Source organism: Auxenochlorella protothecoides (assembly GCF_000733215.1).
Source record: "Auxenochlorella protothecoides strain 0710 unplaced genomic scaffold scaffold43, whole genome shotgun sequence".
NCBI classification, from domain to species: domain Eukaryota; kingdom Viridiplantae; phylum Chlorophyta; class Trebouxiophyceae; order Chlorellales; family Chlorellaceae; genus Auxenochlorella; species Auxenochlorella protothecoides.
In genome coordinates this window covers 3744-22590 of record NW_011934226.1, presented here as the reverse complement: position 1 = coordinate 22590, position 18847 = coordinate 3744, and the positions used below count along the sequence as shown (strand labels likewise).

Genomic DNA, 18847 nt, shown 5'->3' with positions numbered 1-18847 from the left:
ATAGAATTTCTCATTACGAGGCGCCCATGCAGGCGCAGGCGTCGAGGCGATGCCAAAGGTGCCAGCATGGTGCAGAACAGACAGCTTATAGATACTGATGGATTCATCGTCTACGATAGTTCCGCCAAAGTAACCTGCATGCCATGCCCCTTGCGCCACATCCTGAGATCCGAAGCCATGTACTCTTTTGGAGGACAATTAATACTTCAGTTTGTCATCAGCTGGTATCGCTCACGATGGGCACACTTTCGCAGCCAAGATCTTACTTCAAGGCTTGTGGAAATCGCAAAAATACTTCATCTACGTGCTCCTTATGTGCTCCGATACTCATTCATGAACCCTGGCTCGTCCGGCGGCATTAACCTCCTTGCCAGTGTGACTGATGACAAGAGCGCGGGAACTGCAAATAATCGCCAGGTTGCGACAGATGCTGAGAAGAGCACCAGGACACGATTGCCTTGCCTATAGTGATTAGAAACCTTATGCCGTACATATTGCACCTAGAACGCCCTCGTCGTGATGCTCGGACCTCACTCGCGACCGGCCTGCCTTGGCTAACCACCCTTTCGTAAACCCGCCCCGCACAACGACCGGAATCCAGATCCGCGATCGCACTTTTAACATCAGCAAAAATGAATGCGAAACGGTGCAATACAGATACTCCGGAGTAGGAGACGCAGCCCGGGACAAGCCACATCCTGCTGGATGCTTGCCTTGGGAGTCGGTGGAGTGCTTGCCCTCCTGGCTGCCCTGTCCTGGCAGCGCTCTCGGGCAGCAGCAGACGCCGCAGCTTCGGACACCGAGGAGTGTAAAGTGGATGGAAGGACCTCACGGATTGTGTCTGACGACACGGTCGACCCTGGCGCCCTGACCCCTCCCCACGCCCGCCTGGCTCGCGCAATCAGCCAGCACCTGTCCCCTAGCAAGAGCCGGCACAGGCCTCTGCTGGGCCAGGAACTCTGGGACGGGGGCTCGGAGGGCGCCAGCGACCCCGACATGAGCGCCCACCTCGACTCTGTCCTCCTGGATGAGTCGGCCAGCGAGTTGCACCTGACCTCCGTGGACCCCCTCCAGCGCGTCGGCCGAGGCGCCAGCGGGTGAGCTCCGGCGCTGGGCTGTTGTTTTTCGCGGCAGGGGGCAATGGAACCTGATTGCCGCAAATAACAAGGAAGGGGGTGCGGGTGTTGTGTCAGGTTGGGCCGCTGTCCCAGGTGCCGAGACCCTGCCCGTGCACGCCGCCACCTCCCAGCACACACACGTACTATGTGCAGATCTGTGTACAAGGCCAGCTGGCACGGGGCCCCCGTCGCAGTCAAGTACATCCCCTGCCGCGCCGACGACGCCCGAGGCCTGAGGGCCGCTGTGCGCGAGGTGGTCCTCTCCAAGCAGCTGGGCCATCCGCACGTGGTGGGTGGGTGGAAGGAGGGGGGGGGGGGGGGGCCTGCGGAGTTTGAAGGCCAGGTGGCAGGGACCCAGCCCAGGTTCCGTCCCAGAGCAGCGCATGGTGCGAGCGCCATGTGCCACCCGAGTCGCAGCCTTCCGATCAAGCATTCCCTCCCCTTTGCTCCCTCGCAGGTGCAGTCCTACGACTGGGCTGTCCTCCCCGTCCCCACGCCCTCCCGGCCGACGCCTGACAGATGCAACCCCGCCTCCTCCTCGTCGCCACGCACCCCTCCAGGAGACTGCCCTGACCCTTCCTGCACCCCCCGCTCCCCGAAGGTGAGCCCAGCCAAGGCCGACGCCAGTGGCCAGCCAGCGGCACTGACGCTGCGAAGAGGGCCTGGCAGGCCGCGCCCGGCCACGCCCTCCAGCCCCTCGCCCTGCCTGCCCGCCACGCCCGGGCCGGACGGTTTGTCCCCGGGCAGCGCGCCCTCCAGCCCCGCCATCCCAGCCCTGCACGGCGCCGCGCTGCGGGTGGCGACGCCGACGTGGAGGGCGATGCTGCAGCCGCACGACCGGGGTTCGCCCCTCGCGACCCAGCCCTCCTGCAGCTCCTTCTCGGGTGTGCATGCGTGGGCGGGGCCGGGGGGCCTTGCTTCAGCAGAACTGAGGTGCCCGTCGGGGCGGGTACTTCACCATGAGCAGCGCCACGATGCTGCGGAGAGCGCCCGGGGGAGGACCCTCCCCAGCATCCCCACACCGCCCGTCCCGGCACGCCCTCACCCACCCTCCCCAAACCATCATGGACCCCTCACCGCAGACGCCACTGGCCCCAGCGGCCTGCTGCTGGACCGTCTGCGCTCGGCCTCGACGGCGGGGGCGCGGAAGCTGGGCACCCCGTCGCCCCTGCACCTGGGACGCAAGGGCGCGGCCCCCACCGCCCAGGACGTGCGGCCGCGGCTGGCCTCCCACTCCTCGGGCCGGGAGCAGGCCTGCGGCGCCCTGGGGGAGGAGGCTTGGTGGATGGGCGGGGCGGCGCCAGCAGCGGCTGCAGGGGAGGGGGTGTCGCCGCGGCGCGCGGGGTCCCCCACTGCCGAGCAGGCAGGCCCCGCCTCCTTGCCATTGGGGGAGCAGGTGGACGCCGCCGGTCTGCCGGGCGATGGCCCCCCGCGCCAGCCTGTCTCCCCCGCCGAGTCCTTCAACAGCGACGCGGGGTTTGGCTCCCCCCTGAAACACAAACGTGAGTCGAGGGTGCTGGGGGCACTGCGGGGGGAGGTTGGCGTGGCTGGGTGGGTGGGACAGAGGCTGGGATGGGAGGGGTGCTCACGAGTGGTGGTCATCTGATATCGCAGCACCCGCTGCTGCTGCTCGAGGGTATTGGCGGCAGGCACGCTGGTGCATGTTGGCATGATCGAGCCACTGCCCTCCCCAGGCACCCCACCTCACCCCTTCCCCTCCCCTCACCCCCCCGCCGCACCCCGGCAGTGGCGGCGCGGAGTGTGGCCCAGCACCCCCGCCAGCCCATCTTCGAGCTGGAGGGCTGGGAGCTGGGCCCCCACGACGCCGTGCTGGCGGTCGTGATGGAGTTCTGCGACGTGGGCAGCCTGGGCCGGGCGCTGAGCAAGGGCGCCTACCTGCCCAGTGCAAAGTGGAGCGCCGACGTCACACACGTGAGCGGGGCGCATAGTTGCTGTTCTATTCAAGGGCGGGGAGATGGGGGAGGAGATTTCGCCTCGAGGTGTGTGGACCAGGAGGGCAGACGCGACCACGCCACCGACTGGCTGTCTGTGCTTCACCGCCAGGCCGCCAGGCCGCTGCGATGCCAGAGCGATCCCACCAGCACACACACACACACACACACACACACACACACACACACACACACACACACACACACACACACACACACACACACACACACACACACACACACACACACACACACACACACACACACACACACACACACACACACACACACACACACACACACACACACACACACACACACACACACACACACACACACACACACACACACACACACACACACACACACACACACACACACACACACACACACACACACACACACACACACACACACACACACACACACACACACACACACACACACACACACACACACACACACACACACACACACACACACACACACACACACACACCACCACACACACACACACACACACACACACACACACACACACACACACACACACACACACACACACACACACACACACACACACACACACACACACACACACACACACACACACACACTTGCAGAGAGCACTGCTGCGGACGGCGCAGGAGGTCGCCAAGGGCATGGCCTACATCCACAGCCACGACATCGTCCATGGGTGCGTGCCTGGGTAGGGAGGGGTGATGAAGAGGAGGGAGCCCGGGGACTGATCCTCCTTGGGCAGTCCCAGGGGTTGCGAGCTTGGGAATGACCCTGTCTGGACATGGTTCGGGGCCCCATTCCTGGAGAGCTAGGGGAGGGCGACTGGCGCTGGCCTTGCTGCGCACGTTGTGCCTGCTTTGCAGCCTGGACTTGGCGTGGGTTCTCCTCCCCTCCTGAGACTCACGCCTCCCACTCCTGCCGTCCATCACCTGCAGGGACCTGAAGCCCGCCAATGTCCTGCTGACCACGCACCGTGTGGACCGCAGGGGCTACGTGGCCAAGGTCGCCGACTTTGGGCTGGTGCGCAACGCAGGCGGCTGTGGAGCTGCGGGGGCTGGCGGCCTGGCCGGGCTCCCGGGCAGCCAGGCGGGGCGCGCGGGCGGTGGGGTGGCGCTGGGCACCGTGGCCTACGCCGCGCCCGAGGTGATCGCCGGCGGGCCCGCCACCACGGCCTCGGACGTCTTTGCCTTTGGCATCATGCGTGAGTGCGAGCGAGGAGGGGGTTGGGGGGCGGGGGAGGTTGAGTGGGGGGGAGGTTGAGTGGGGGGGAGGTTGAGAGGGGGGGAGGTTGAGAGGGGGGGGAGGTTGAGAATGGGGGAGGTTGAGAGGGGGGGAGGTTGAGGAGGGGGGCCACTGGGCGGGGAAGGATCACCTGCTTGCACTATGAATGCTGTGAGATGCGGGCCATGATCTTGGGGGCACCCTGACGAGCGGCCCTGCCAGGCCTGTCCTACAGGCTGGCACCGGCACTCCTCGCTGCAACCCTGTCCTCGTGTGGCCACACCCCTCGCCCCTCCTCCGACCCCTCTTCCTGCCCTGCTCGCCTGCGCAGTGTGGGAGATGTACCACTGCCGCAGCGTGCACAGCGGGGTGAGGGAGCACGCCGTGCTGGCCGGCGTGGTCCAGGGCACCCTCCGCCCCGTCTTTGACCCCGGCTGCCCGCCGGCGTACGCCGCCCTGGCGCACGACTGCTGGGCACAGGAGTCCTGGTGGGTTGGAGGGTCTGTGATTTTGCGTTTGTTCGTGGGTTTTGGGGGGCAAGAGGTGGGGGAGGGGGATTCAGCAGACCCATCAGAGAAGACGTCGATGGAGCAGGCAGGGACGGCGGGCGGCGGTGCCTGCAGCGCAGGGCATGTTGCCAGCCAAATCACCATCGATGCCACCTGGCGTTGCACCGCGACCGGGTCGCCTCTCGTCCAGCATATGCACCTCCAACCATCTCCTCTGCCCGTGGCGCTCCCAGGAAGCGGCCCACATTCCAGGAGGTCCTGAGCCGGCTGGTGGCGGCGGAGATGGCCTTCAGGGCCGAGCGGCACGCGGGGCGTGCAGCCAGCGGGACGCATGCTGTGCGGTAGACCCCCAACACAGGTGCTGCTCGAGACAGGACCCCTCTGGCGGCATCAACCCGTCTGGCGTCTGCGATCCATGCAAATCATTCCACTCGCGCCCCTGATTTGTCATCAAGTTCGCTGTACACTCGCTGACAAACAGGCAAGCAAGGTATGGCCGCCGAGCACCCGCACTGCCAGCCAGCGGTCACACCCGCACTGCCAGGCTGGAGGGCGGCACCCGAGCCTGGAGGCCCCGGAGACCCTCCTCCCATCAATGTGGTGGGCAGCCGCGCCTGGCTTTCCCATGCCGGGCCCGGCCCTTTCAGCCAGCCATACAGTCATCATGCCTCGCTGCTGGGAGCGAAGCTGACGGTGGTGCGAGTTTGGCCCAGGAATTGGAGGCCCGTGGCCTCCGTGCCCGACATGAGCAGCGTGCTGCCTGCCGGCGTGGCCAGGCTGCCGGCGAGCTGGCTGCCGTCGGGCATGCGCAGGGTGGGGCTCAGCCCCTGCAGCCCGTGCAGGGATAGGGTGGAGTTGGCGGGGGGGAAGGGGCAGGTTTCCGGGAGGTCCAGCAGCAACAGCGACTCCTCCACCCCTGGCCCCTCAGTGGCTGGCCCCGCCCTGTCGGCCATAGCCGTGCCTGGCCTGGAACCTGCATGTGAGACGCCGCAATGTGCTGAACATACTAGCCCCAGGAGACGATGCTGAAGTCATGTGCATGGAAGTCTTCACAAAAAGGGGTAGAGTCGTGTCCCCCCTTGCCATTCATTGCACCCGTACCGTGGCTCCCTTCCGGTCCTGTGCTCACAGCGACAGGCTGTTCTCCACAGTGTGTTTACCAACGAGTGAATATGCTACTCCTGACCTCAAGACACTCGGATTCGCTCTGTGCTGAGACTCCAGCGTGCTACGAGAATGCTCCGTGCTAGGGTTCCGATGCGTGGAAGCCTGAGGCAGCATAGGAGTGCTAGTACTGGAAATGCTTGATGGTATTACAAGACAACTTTACCTTCCGGAGAGCAATCCGATGTGATGGTTGCTCGGGGGATCGCTTCCACCTCAATTTTTCGCGCCCTCCGGGACAAATATACGAGGGAAATCTCCACCAGGGATCTCTGACCTCCCCAACCTCCCACTCTTCAAACCCACCAGCTGTCGACTTGGTATGAGGTTAGAATACAGAAAAAAGACACCATGTGTTCTTGTGCAGAGGGGGTTCAGAAGCCATCAAGCCTCAAAGCCCACTTGACAGCGCCGCTATTGACAGCGGTTCAGGGTTTGCTGCGAGGAACAGGGGCGGGGGTTGGGTTTGCCCCACGCGAAGGAGAGCCACTACGCCGGGGGAACAGAGACAAGGCTTGGGGAGGTATAACCTCTTTCACAAGGAGGAGAGCATAGGGCTGCGAGTCAAGAGTTCTGCTGGTGGGTTTGATGTCAGTGCATGACCCAGGTGGCAGGCAAGCGCAAAGGGGGCTTGGTGACGAGCAAGATACGTTGGGCAGCCCTGCAGCACGACCCCTGCTGAGAGGCAGCATGTCGCCAAGGGAGTTGAGAGGCGCGATGTATCAACTGCCACACCACAAGGGGCGGGTGAGTTTTGTGCACACCATCGCTTGCGAGCTGGCTCGACCGGCGCCGCGGAAAGTGGTTCAGGAGCCAGATGGTTTGTCAAGGGGAGGTGTCGACAGAGTCCTCTGCAGGGGCAAGTCCCGTCCTGCGATCGGCAGATGCCTGCCCGCGGCCGAGGAGCGTCCCTCAGCAGCAACGGCAACTCTAGCTGCCAAAGACCTCGTAGTCTGCGGAGTCTGCGACGATGAGCTGGACGGAGCCGGCGATGGCACAGACGGTGACCAGGAAGCAGAGGACGTTGAGTGCCTCCAGGGCGTAGCGCGCCGTCGGCCCCGGCTTGCGGTACCTGATGTACATCTGCGGAGAGGTCCAGGAGGTGGGGGTTGAGATGGCAATGCTCGTGGAGGGCCCCACAGACAGTTGGTCAGCGGCTTTACAAATGCACCTTGCCCTTTGGGACCGGTACCCCTCCACCCCATTGATGCATGCGTCCCTTTCCCAGCCCTGCTGCATGGGCAATCCCGCCGCCCCCGGCCCGAGGGCCGACTGTGTCGGCGCACGCAGCAAAACTCCCGCTTACCCAGCCTCCCACCGCACCCAACCCTGCCCACCTCGATGGGGTAGAAGACGGTGGCGGGCCAGAAGCCGATGGCCCCAATCAGGCCAACGATGTCGCTGAAGAAGGGCAGACAGACGGAGATGAAGGCGACAAAGGCGACGTAGGCCGACCTGAACACGATCCTGAACGCCACGGAGGCCACCCAGGGCGGGAAGGCCTTCACGCTCGCCATCTGGCGCTGCAGGAACTCAAACAGGGGCTGGGAGAAGACCTGGTAGGCCGGCAGCATGTGGATGAGGACGAAGATGTTGGTGGCGCGGATGAGCCAGACCGGGGTGGTGAAGCAGGAGATGATGTTGCCGCAGACCTCGTTGCCAAAGGCGACGTAGCCGGACACCGCGACCGCGATGTAGAAGCTGGTGATGATGACCATCGACACGTTGACCGCGCGCTTGATGTGGAAAACGGGACCCCGGCCCGCCGAGCGCATGGTGTCGGTGATCTCCACCAGGATGAAGGAGAAGGAGTAGGCGAAGACGATTGCGCCCATGGCGTTGAACACGCTCCACATCTTGCCGGCGGGGGTGTTGGGCACGCCGTGGATACTGGACTCCCCGGAGCTGCCCTCGTTGATGGCCAGGGCCAGCGCGATGATGGAGTAGGCAAAGGAGGTGAACATGCCGACGGCAGACACCACCCACAGCGAGTCCATGTTGGGCAGCTGGGACAGGACCAGCTGGGCGCCGCCAAAGATGACGCAGAACACCCAGTACTTGTCGAAGCAGCCCTCGCCCTCGGCGTTGCAGTAGGTCTTCGCCACGTTGGACATGGAGGTGGCGCCGGTGATGTTGTCTGCAGCGATGTGAGTTTGAAGTAAGGATCAGTGGGGCTCGACAGATTGGCGCGGCAGGGCAGCACATGTGGCAGTCAAGCCAGGTGGATGCCAGCCCGGCAGGGCAGGGCATGCTGTAGGTGGGTGCTGGAGGGTTCTCTGCAGCAGTCCCAAGATTGTTGCCAAAGATCTCACTTCCCGCATCCAGCCCACAGAAACAGAAACACTCACAGGCAATGGCCGTGAGGAAGAGGTTGAAGTACTGGACACACGCGAGCAGGCGGCAGTGGGTCTCGCCCATCAGGGTGCGCACGGCGCCTGCAGGGCATGAGAGTATGGCATGATGGTTGAGATGGGGACGGCAAATTGCACACGCTCATCCCTCCAAAGGGCAGAGCTTGTTGAACCCTCCTGGGCAGACACAGCAGCATGGCACGGCCTGACCCCTCGCACGATACTCTTCAAAACTTGGTTCTGCAAAGCGCAACCCTATCACTAGGTGCCAGAGAGCCACCACTTACCCATATAGGACCTCTGACGGACACCATTGACCAGGCAAACGTCGGCCAGCAGGCGGGTTGTGTACCAGGTGATGCCGGCAAAGGCCAGGAGAACGAGCATGCCCCCGATCCAGCCCAGCTGGGCGATGGAGTAGGAGAGTGACAGGACGCCGGCGCCTGTCGGATCGAAAAGGGCATGGTCGTAGGAGTGAAAATTTGGGGGTGATCGACCGCGCCCAGGCAGTGAGCAGCTCCTCGGTCGACTTCCCGGCCAGCATCCGCTCTCCCCGCGTGGAGGGGTCGGAAGCATGTACCGCCAGGGGCTGCCCTCGCCGACCAGCCCCACCACAGAGGCAGCCGACGGGTCCTATTCCCCGCCCAAGCAGAGAGCCGAGCCCGGAGTCTCACCCACGACTGCTGTGATGATATGGAACACGCCGGTAACCCAGTTGCCGTGCCGGGATGCCTCCAGGTCAGAGTCCTCGCCGGAAGAGAACTTGGCCATAGGGCTTTCCTCGTCGCCCTTCATGCCACCGTTACCTGCCACTACGAATTGGTCGGCCATGTCGTCGGATGGATTGTGAGAGGGAGATTGGTGTCTGAAGTCTCTAGGGTGAGTGGGGCGAGCCAAGGGTTATGTAGGCTGTGGCGAGGGGCGCGGGGGGCATGGACCCCATGGCAGTACGAGGGTTGTACCGGATTAGCTGACGTTCCGGAGTATTTGCGCAATCAGCACCACAGGATGCTACGATTTCCTGAACAAGGGGGCTTGAACGTGCATTTATAGGTCTCAAGATACTATTCATCTGTTGTAACGGCTCTAGTGCTGGGACTATGCGCGCTGATCGAGTCCTGGCAGCTTCGCTGATGGGCGCCGACAGCCCGCGTGCCGGTCTGGCCGATGCTGAGCTGTCCAGAAAGACCTATCACTCAATCCGTGACCCCGAGCACAACTCTACGTTTTTAGACAGCTACAGCCTCTTCTTTGCGTTGCGTCTAGGGTATCGAATGCAATCTCTGAAACAAAAGCGCTTCTGCAAAAGCCGCGCGCATACCTCCGTGTTGGTTCGGGGGTCAACAGAGGGCATTGCGATTATTGGGGTCTCTTTACAAAACAAGATCAATTCATCCTAACTCGTATGCCTCAGAGAGTCTGATATGTACCGTAAACCAGCGATCCGAGTAGAAGGGCAACTCGCGGCCGGCCGAATGGTTTGCACGCACCGGCCGAGCTGAATCCTCCGGGAGCCCGTCTGTGCAGAGGGGGGGTTGCCCAGTGTGCAGAGGATATGCGTGGAGGCCCGGTCTTACCACCGCCATTCAGTCCTTGTACTTGGCCATGAATGACCTGAGGATGCACAGGGGGGTGGGGGTGGTTGAGCGGGCTCCGCCACTAGGTGCAGCACTGTCCAGCATTGGCGCCCACCCCCAGCTCAGCCAATAGTCCCCACCGCCAGAGGGGGCGGGGGGGAACTTGGTAAAATACAATAGACATTGGTCCTGTATGCCAGCCGTGTCGTTCACCTTCTGCTACTTCCCTACCCCTCAGCAGCAATCTTCCCCCACACACTCGAGAGCATCATCAACCCCCATCTACCCACCCACCCCCCTCACCACCACCAAAACCAAAAACCCGGGACGCACTTGTGGAAGGTCCTCAGCTTGTCCACGAACTCATGCATGACGTCCTCCTGGGGCAGGATGGTGGTGCGCAGGTGGAAGGTGCCCTCCACCTGGCCGAAGCCCGATCCGGGCACGGTCACGATGCCGGTGTCGGCCAGCAGGGCCAGGCAGTAGAAGGTGTCGGGGTCCTTGCCCGCCTCCTTGGCGGCCTGGATGGCCTTCGCCGGCAGGTGCAGGCGCGGGAAGGAGTACATGGCGCCCTCGGTGAAGTTGCAGGATGCGCCCTCCAGCCCATTGAAAGCGTCGGTCATTACGTGGGCCCGCCGCCTGGCGGTGATGGGGGGGTGGGGGTGGGGTGGGTTGTGCTGGGGGTGCTTGGGAAACCAGGGTGGGCAGGATCAGGGGGAGAATATACGGCTGGTTCAAAGGAGTGTATGAGAGCAGGTGGCACAGGGTACGCAATACATGAGGAGAGCAAGGTGAGGGGGGAACCGGGGACGGAATGCCTCTGGCCCAGCGCTGGGGAACATCTGGTGGGCATCGTGCTATTCAGCCCCAGCTCCCATATCAACAACCCCCCCCCCCAAAAAAAAAGTCAAAACATCAATCCTACCTGAGGCTGGCCAGGCTGTCCTCGTACTGCTTGGCGTACTGACGCGCGGCCTCACTGTCGCCTGTGGGCGGCGCCACCATGAGGGACACGGTAGCCTGGCCGACGGTGTTGGGGCACAGGTTGACGCTGGCCACCTTGTAGAGCTCCGCCTGCGCGCCTGGGTGGATGTTGACCCACTCCACGTACCCTCCACGTAGGCCGCACTCGCCCAGCATGCCCTTGGACACGGTGTGGAAGGAGGCCAGCTCCACGGAGCTGGCCCAGGGCTCGCCCATCTCGCGCAGCACGCGCTTGGCGCTTACAAAGGGCTTCTCGTCCTGGTAGATGTTGGGCTGGTACACCTCGTCCGCCAGCAGCACCAGGCCCTCGTCGTGGGCAAAGGCGATGAGCTCACGCAGCGTCTCGCGCGTCAGCACCTGGCCCGTGGGGTTGCCTGGGTTGATGAAGGCCAGGGCGCGGAGTACGGTGCCCTCCGCCCGCGCCTTCTTCACTGCGCCACGCAGCGCCTCCAGGTTCAGGTCCCAGCCCGCGTCCTCCTCCGGGTAGTAGGGCACCAGCTTGCCGCCGAACAGCTGGATGGCGGCGGAGTAGAGCGGATACTGCGGGATAGGGCACAGGATGCCGTCGTTGCCGTCGCGGATGAGCGCGTTGAGAGCGTACTTGACGCCCACCGACGCGCCGTCGGTGAGGTAGATGTCCTCCGGGTCGGCGGGCTGCCCGTCCCGCGCCTCGATGAAGGCGGCCACCTGCTGGCGGATGGCGGGCGCGCCGCGCGCGTCCGAGTACGCGCCCATGCGCCCGCCGAAGGCGGCCAGCAGCTCGCGCGCGCGGTCGATGGCCTCGCGTGGGAACAGCGCACTGGCCGACGGGTGGTCCAGCAGGAAGGGGGCGAGGAGCAGGGCCAGCACCTGGCGGTTGAACACCAGCGGCTCCTGCCCCAGCTGCTGTGGATTGCCGATGTTGGTGTAGATCACCTCCCCGCCAGACTTGGCCAGCTCCTGGGCACGGGTGTACAGCTCGCCGCGCACCGCATACTGCGTCTTCAGGATGTTGTCGTTCAGGAGGTCGGGGTGCATGGCCTTGCCCTCCTTGGAGGCGGGGCGGGGGGAGTCATGGGCGGACCGGGACATGCCTGGGAGCTGGGCCGGGAGGGTGGTGGGGTCATGAGTGGCGGGGGCCAGGGACCGAATCTCCGTGAGGAGTCGGGTCGCGATCCTGCGGCCGCGAATCATGGCACCCGGAGGCACGGCACCTCGGGGGGCAGGTGTGTGGGGGGGAAGGTCAAGGGTGGGGAAGTTACCTGGAGGCCAGGGGATGACTGGATCAGTGGCAGGAGCGGGTGAGCCTCACGCAGGGTCGCAGGGGGCGGAAGGGTCTGGGGTCGGGGCGCCGGACCCGCGGCTGAGGCGCGCCAGGAAGCCCCTGTCGGGGGACGGGATGGCGAAGCCCGCACGTGGCCACATCTGGCTGACAGGGCCCATCCGGGGCCGGATGTGATTGCCCGCGCGCGGCCCAGGATTGCCCGTGCGGTGCCTGCTCTGGGATCCCTCCGAACACGAATCTGGAGGTGACCATGGCGCCCTGGCGGTGTGTCAGTCCCTGCATGGCTGGCCATGCACCGGAGTACATACGTCTCCCAATGCAGTTATATCGTGACGATTAGTTCTTCATTTTTCACCGGTTGCCGTCCGCAGCTGAGCAGGGAGCGGCAATCGTGCCCAAAACCGGCAGCGAACAATTTGCGGCATGCAGGTCGCGGCTCGCACATGGCCTGCGGGCACCTATTGAGCAGAGTCGTGGAGGATTTCTCAAACGTCATGACGGGTCTCCGGGTGTGTTTCGATGGGGCGAGTGGAAGGTTGGGCTGTTCAAGCATTGCAACAACCCCACCCCGACATGCAATGCCTTTGCAGCATGCTCTGCCTGATCATGGACATGATCCCTGCTCAGGTAGCCGTGGAAGGCTGCTGCCATGGAGAGCTGGACGCCATCTACAGCACCCTGCAGGCGCTTGCAGAGCAGGACGGCCGTCCCATCGACCTGCTCATCTGCTGCGGCGACTTCCAGGTCTGCTGAGCTTTGATGTTGTGATCTGTTTCTCCACTCCTTCCCCACAAGAACAAGCCTGCCTTCATACATGCCCGCTTTGCCTGGCGTCACCATGGCTTCTCATCCCCCTCCCCGCCCTCCCCCACACACAGGCGGTCCGCAATCTGGATGACTTGGAATGCATGGCCTGCCCGCCAAAATACAGGTCAATCCAGTCTTTCTACAGGTACTACTCAGGCGAGGCCCGGGCCCCCATCCCCACCCTGTTCATCGGCGGCAACCATGAGGCGGCCAACCACCTCTGGGAGCTGCACTACGGCGGCTGGGCCGCGCCCAACATCTTGTACCTGGGCGCCGCGGGTGTGGTCGGCTTTGGCGGCCTGCGCATTGCGGGCCTCTCCGGCACCTATGCCGCGCACCACTATCCGCTGGGCCACTTTGAGCGCCCGCCGTACAACAACAGCAGCATGCGCAGCGCCTACCACGTGCGCTCGCTGGAGGTGCACCGCCTGGCCAGGCTGGCCACCGCCCCGGACATCATGCTGAGCCACGACTGGCCGCAGGGCATCGCGCGCCACGGCGACCTGGACGCCCTGCTGCGAAGAAAGTCCTTCCTGCGCAGCGAGGTAACAACAGGAAGAGGGGGTGGGCAGCCTGGGTTTAGGGGTTGGTGAGGAGAGGGCAGGTGGGGATCAGAGGCAGGATCTTGTGTGCAGAAGCGATGAGGGGGAGATGGGCTGGACGCTGGCAATACCGCAGCAGCCCTGCATTCCTTGAGTATCACCCTGGTGTGTACACAAAGAGACCTGTGGACCCCACGCCTTGCTGAGCGAGAGTTGTAGCGACTGTGCTGCCCAGCTGTGCCTTCGAGCGGTGCCAGTCTTCTGCATGTGGTGATCACCCAGCTTTCAAAAGGTCGCCAGCATATCACCCACACCTCCATTTATCCACTGCCACCCCCCTTGTCCCACCCTCACACCGTCCAGATCACCGACAACTCTTTGGGCTCCCCCCCAGCAGCAGAGCTGCTCCACCACCTGCGCCCTGCCTACTGGTTCAGCGCCCACCTGCACACCAAGTTTGCCGCGCTAGTGCGACACGCTGCGGAGCCCGAGCAAGAGGTCCCACAGAAGCATCCACCCAAAGGCTCGTCACCCGGCACCCTTGAGCCCAGAAGCAGCAATGCAGCCCCTCGTGTCCGGGGCCGCCACCCCGCCACGCGCTTCCTGTCCCTGGACAAGTGCCTGCCGCGCCGCCAGTTCCTCCAGGTGCTGGACTTCCCCGAGGCCTCCGGCGCGCACGAGTTCACATACGACGCGGAGTGGGCGGCGGTCCTGCGCGCCACGCACGAGCTGCAGAACCTCGCACCGGCGCCCACGGCGCTGCCGCGCGGGCCGCCGGCCCCCGTGACCCCGGCGGAGGTCGCGTCGGCCGAGGCGGCCCTGCGCGCCGCCTCTCCCACCGGCGACCTGGCCGTGCCCACCAACTTTGTGGCCACCGCGCCGGCGCACGACCCGGGTCGGCCCGGGCAGCGGGGGCGGATGCCGCGCGCCGCGCCGCGCAACCCGCAGACCCTGGAGTACCTGCGCCGCCTGGGCCTGCCTTATGACCTGGACCTCGATGCGGTGCCCGGCCCGCCGCACGGGGGCTGGGCCGCAGGAGGTCCGACGCCGCCGCAGGCTACCAGAGCCTCGGAGCCCAACCCGGAGGAGATCGACCTCGACCTCGAGTCTGAGGAGGAGGACAAGGACAGTGCAGAGGCGGAACACAACTCAAACCTGTGCGGCAGCGACGGAAGGCCCCCTCTCCTCGCCTCGTTGGCCGCCGTGCTTGGGCCACAAAACCCAGAGGAGGTCCAGCTTGACAGCGAGACGGAGGAAAGCTGAGTGGGTGGAATTGATGGGGTGGAAGTGCATAAAGCTTAGCTGACCTGACTCTGTGCCGTCACAATGTTTTCAGCAATACTCTGATGAGTGTCTTCGGAACCCAAAGTAATGTTTTAAATCACTGTGACAAATTACAAGCTTGAATATGAGCTGAAGGAAGACACTGGTGACGCAGGCAGGATGAATAGCTCTTGAGGCTTCGGCACTGAAAGAGGCTTTGTTGAGCGCGACACTCTGCACAACCATGACCATACGCGTCCATGGATGCCATCCGATTCCTCAGGCCTGGCCTGCCTGACCGCCCACCTTCTGCTCTAGAAGAGCGTTCACCTGAGCCAGCGCTGTTTGCCGGGACTTGATGAGCTGTGTGCGGGAGGAGTGCGATGGTGTAACTTCAGTATATGGGATGGGGACAAACTAAGCTGGATGGCAGGGTAAGCCGTCCTGGTAGCAATCAGACAGCCGCGGTTGTCATGGCAGGCAAACTGGATCTAGATACATAGCCTGTTCTCGGCCGTTCCTGCTAGCATCGGCACCCATCCATACCTGAGACAGTTGCTCCGTCTTGTCCCTCACGAGCAGCACCTTCCTGCGGCAGTAGTCAATGCCGCCCTCCAGATCACGCTGCATGCAAGCGAGGGGAGTGCGGCTTGCTTAGAAATATAATAGACACTGATGGACGTTATGCAGAACTTTGAAAGGGTTGGCTCATAGGATGGATGTGGATGAATGGTTCAACCACCAAGAAATGCACCCATGGGGTCCCCCCCCTCCAGAGTAGCCCACCTCGACGAAATACCCGGTACCAATCTCCAGGAGCACGCTTTCCACAGACTCTAAGGTCCCAGATACGTACAGAGATTCGGTGAGGGGGAGGAGAAGGGGCTGACCTGCATCAAAGCAAGGAGTGGGCAGGGACGTGAGTCAGATGGTATGGGTGTAACATCAGAATGCACTCCAACTCCACATGTAGCCGATCCTCCCTTTCGCGGCTGCAATTAACGGGGATGATACCAAGCCATGTGATCAAGTTCTCTGCCTGCCAGTCCTAAATCCATCCCAGCCAGGTCTCCTCACCTTTTTTCTGCCCTTGCAGGTACTCTACCGACTGCCCTGCAGCGGCAAACTTCCCCGCCGTCTGCTGCAAGGTGAGAGCATTCTGGATGAATCCATTGATCTCGCCTTCCAGCTGCTTCCCCACCTCAGCTAGCTCCTGTGGGCCCAGGGAGTCGAGCCCGACGGACTCTCCTGCCATCGAGGCGAGGGGGCCCACGAACAGGGGCTCGTAAGTCTGTGTGTCTACACACCTGACTGTTACTATGCACTTGTAAGGATTTGGTGACCGTATTGAACGTGGATGTCCTGATGATGGATGTGAATGCTTCCATCGCGCCTTTGACCACCCGCAATCAGGCTGCTGCCATTGCGCGCTCTCAGCTGCAACCCGCGATGAATACATGACTATACGCCTGCGCACGCACAGCTCAGCCATCAGGCATAATATTGGACTAGACTGGTCTCATAATATGCATAATTATTGATCCTGGCTTGGAGGCGGAGGAACCCGAGGCGAGGCAGGCATGCCCCCACGCAGCTCTTCCCTCTCACCTCTGCTGCGGGCATACTTTCAGCAGGGAAATTCGTCTTGGTCCTTGGAAACATTCAATCAGATCAGGAGCAGTGCTGGCGCCAGCCTCGCGGACTCTGCCCGACGTGGGTATGCAGCCACCCGGGCAGCCCTGCGCTCGGCCCTCCCGGCCCAGGAGGCAGAGGCCGTGGAGAGGAGTGTGCCCAGAGCGCCACCAAACAAGGCCCGCGGTAGTCACAACCAGGGTGAGACTGGGATCGCATGGGTTTGGGCCTCGGGGGAGTGGTGAGTAGTTGAGGGTAGTTGGCCGCCACTTTGATGGGCACAAGAGTGGCTATACGTTTTGCATGGCCCTCGGGTTTGGTCAGGTTGGTCCTGGACGTGTGAAAACGCAACTGTCTCACCATCTCTGCGAGAGGTCAAGGTTCAGGTCCACCACCCTGCGCGTCCCAACACATGCCGTGTTGCGTACACCCACCCTCCCGACAGCACAATCACCCCCCCTCAACCATCCAGGCTCCCCAGCGGCTGGTCCATCCACCAGGCACACCCCTGGGACCTCCACCGCTCGCGCACAGGTGAATGGGAACGTCCAGCGCCAGCCCGGGCCGCAGCAGCAGCCCCAGTCCGGGCCTCGGTCCAGGGCAGCCGGCCCCCACACGCCGCCCGCGCCGCGGCCACGCCACATCCCCCGCACCGCACCGCCCAGCCCGCCCCCCCAACGGCCCGGGGTCAACCACATCCCGGCCCCCCGGCCGCCGGGCGGGGCTCCGCGTGCTGCAGCGAGTCCGGGCAAGGCCACGCCAGGAGGCGCGGCCCGGCGCGAGGCGCGGCACCCGCGTACCCCCGAGCAGCAGCGGGAGTGGCTCAAGGCCACGGGCAAGTGGATAGACCGGTCGGCGCCGGGCGCGACGTGGAAGCACCCGCGCACGCCGGAGGAGCAGCGCGAGTGGCTGCGGGCAAACGGGATGCTGTGGGAGGCCGGGGCGCAGCCGCGCCGGCACCCGCGCACGCCCGAGGAGCAGCGCGAGTGGCTGCGGGCGCAGGGGAAGCTGGGTCCTGACCAGGCACCCAGGTGGGGCAGCGCCGGCGACATGCAGCAGCAGCAGCAGCAGCAGCAGCGGCGGCCGCGCCAGGCGCACCCGCAGGCGGAGCTGTGGGGGGAGCACGCCGACCTGCAGGATGGTCGGGGGTCGGGGACGAGACCCAAGCCCGTGCGCGCGGCGCCGGCGGTGCAGCCGCCGGTGGTCATCCCCGCGGACGTGACCGTGCTGCGCCTGGCCAGCCTGTTTGGTGAGCGGCGCAGGTCGATGGCCGTGCCTGGGTGTCGTGGCTCTGGGTGTGTGACAGGGCGTGTGGGTCTCCCTCATGCCCAGGGCTCCTGCCCGCACGGCTGGGCCTTCCTCACTCGCGTGCCTCACAGCCCACCTCCTCTCCCTACCAAGTGGCACCCCCACCCCACACCGTGCATCTTTCTCACATTCTTGCGTGTCCCCCCCCCCCCCCCTCCCCCCACCAGGCTGCCCGCTGTCCCGGCTGGAGGGCATCCTGGCCAGCCTGGGCTCCCCCCCTGGCTCCGAGCAGGAGCTGGTGTCGCCCGAGGACGCCGAGCTGGCGGCCATGGAGCTCGGCGTGGCGGCGGTGCTGGACCCTGAGGCGGCGGCGGTGGCTTCGTCGTCATCCAGGGACGCCCCCGACGCGGCCCCCCGCCCGGCGGTGGTGGCGGTGATGGGCCACGTGGACCACGGGAAGACCACGCTGCTGGACGCGCTGCGGCGCACGGCGCTGGCGGCGCGCGAGGCGGGCGGCATCACCCAGCACATCGGCGCCTTCAGCTTCCCGCTCCCCGCCTCCGGCACCGCGCTGACCTTCCTGGACACGCCGGGGCACGCGGCCTTCTGCGCCATGCGCGCGCGCGGCGCGGCGGTCACCGACATCGTGGTCCTGGTGGTCGCGGCCGACGACGGCGTGATGCCGCAGACGCGCGAGGCGCTGGCGCACGCGCGCGCGGCGGGCTGCCCCGTCGTCGTGGCGCTGACCAAGTGCGACGTGCCGGGCGCGGCGCCCGCGCGCGTCCGCGCCGCGCTGCTCTCCCTGGGCCTGGAGCTGGAGGAGGCCGGGGGCACGGTGCAGGTGGTGGAGGTGGCCGCGCCGCGCGGCACAGGCCTGGACGCCCTGGAGGAGGCCCTGCTGCTGCAGGCGGAGATGATGGACCTGCGCGCCAGCCCCTCCGCGCGTGCCGCGGGCGTGGTGGTCGAGGCGCGGCTGGACAGGGGGCGCGGCCCCGTGGCCACGGTGGTGGTGCGCCAGGGCACGCTGCGCGCCGGCGACGTCGTCGTGGCCGGCGCGGAGTGGGGACGCGTCCGCGCGGTGCGCGGACCGGCGCGGGCGCGGGGTGCGGGAGTGATGGCCGCGCGGCGGACACCGCGGGCCCCGGCCAGCCGGCGGAGATCACGGGCCTGCGCGGCGTGCCCGCCGCGGGCGAC

General features: G+C 64.8%; 7 protein-coding genes across 7 annotated transcripts in view; 3 read left to right on the top strand and 4 right to left on the bottom strand.

Annotated features, from left to right (window-relative positions):
- Positions 1–996: 996 nt before the first annotated feature.
- On the top strand, positions 997–5166 carry F751_3921 (putative serine/threonine-protein kinase drkC; the record flags this gene model as incomplete). The annotated part of the gene is made up of 9 exons (XM_011399831.1): positions 997–1097; positions 1272–1407; positions 1720–2002; positions 2201–2620; positions 2866–3050; positions 3718–3767; positions 4027–4292; positions 4644–4800; positions 5055–5166. The coding sequence occupies 9 exons, from the start codon at positions 997–999 to the stop codon at positions 5164–5166; spliced, it is 1710 nt and encodes a 569-aa protein (XP_011398133.1).
- Positions 5167–5483: 317 nt separating this feature from the next.
- On the bottom strand, positions 5484–5774 carry F751_3920 (hypothetical protein; the record flags this gene model as incomplete). The annotated part of the gene is made up of 1 exon (XM_011399830.1): positions 5484–5774. The coding sequence occupies one exon, from the start codon at positions 5772–5774 to the stop codon at positions 5484–5486; it is 291 nt and encodes a 96-aa protein (XP_011398132.1).
- A 1141-nt stretch (positions 5775–6915) lies between these two features.
- On the bottom strand, positions 6916–9167 carry F751_3919 (Amino acid permease 5; the record flags this gene model as incomplete). Its single annotated transcript, XM_011399829.1, has 5 exons — positions 6916–7068; positions 7323–8122; positions 8334–8420; positions 8624–8779; positions 9011–9167. The coding sequence occupies 5 exons, from the start codon at positions 9165–9167 to the stop codon at positions 6916–6918; spliced, it is 1353 nt and encodes a 450-aa protein (XP_011398131.1).
- A 755-nt stretch (positions 9168–9922) lies between these two features.
- Positions 9923–11968, bottom strand: F751_3918 (putative alanine aminotransferase, mitochondrial; the record flags this gene model as incomplete). The annotated part of the gene is made up of 3 exons (XM_011399828.1): positions 9923–9950; positions 10247–10552; positions 10839–11968. 3 exons carry the CDS (start codon positions 11966–11968, stop codon positions 9923–9925), a joined length of 1464 nt encoding a protein of 487 aa, XP_011398130.1.
- Positions 11969–12767: 799 nt separating this feature from the next.
- F751_3917 (Lariat debranching enzyme B) lies at positions 12768–14773 on the top strand (the record flags this gene model as incomplete). Its single annotated transcript, XM_011399827.1, has 3 exons — positions 12768–12905; positions 13040–13513; positions 13874–14773. 3 exons carry the CDS (start codon positions 12768–12770, stop codon positions 14771–14773), a joined length of 1512 nt encoding a protein of 503 aa, XP_011398129.1.
- A 279-nt stretch (positions 14774–15052) lies between these two features.
- On the bottom strand, positions 15053–16028 carry F751_3916 (putative prefoldin subunit 5; the record flags this gene model as incomplete). Its single annotated transcript, XM_011399826.1, has 4 exons — positions 15053–15136; positions 15320–15397; positions 15560–15663; positions 15851–16028. The coding sequence occupies 4 exons, from the start codon at positions 16026–16028 to the stop codon at positions 15053–15055; spliced, it is 444 nt and encodes a 147-aa protein (XP_011398128.1).
- A 651-nt stretch (positions 16029–16679) lies between these two features.
- Positions 16680–18847, top strand: part of F751_3915 (Translation initiation factor IF-2) — a gene marked incomplete at both ends in the record, with an annotated part of 4307 nt that continues 2139 nt past the window's right edge. Inside the window, 6 exons of the mRNA XM_011399825.1 lie at positions 16680–16729; positions 16878–16939; positions 17145–17436; positions 17566–17654; positions 17881–18026; positions 18114–18756. Coding sequence (XP_011398127.1) covers positions 16680–16729; positions 16878–16939; positions 17145–17436; positions 17566–17654; positions 17881–18026; positions 18114–18756 — 1282 coding nt within the window. The remainder of the gene's footprint in view (positions 16730–16877; positions 16940–17144; positions 17437–17565; positions 17655–17880; positions 18027–18113; positions 18757–18847) is intronic.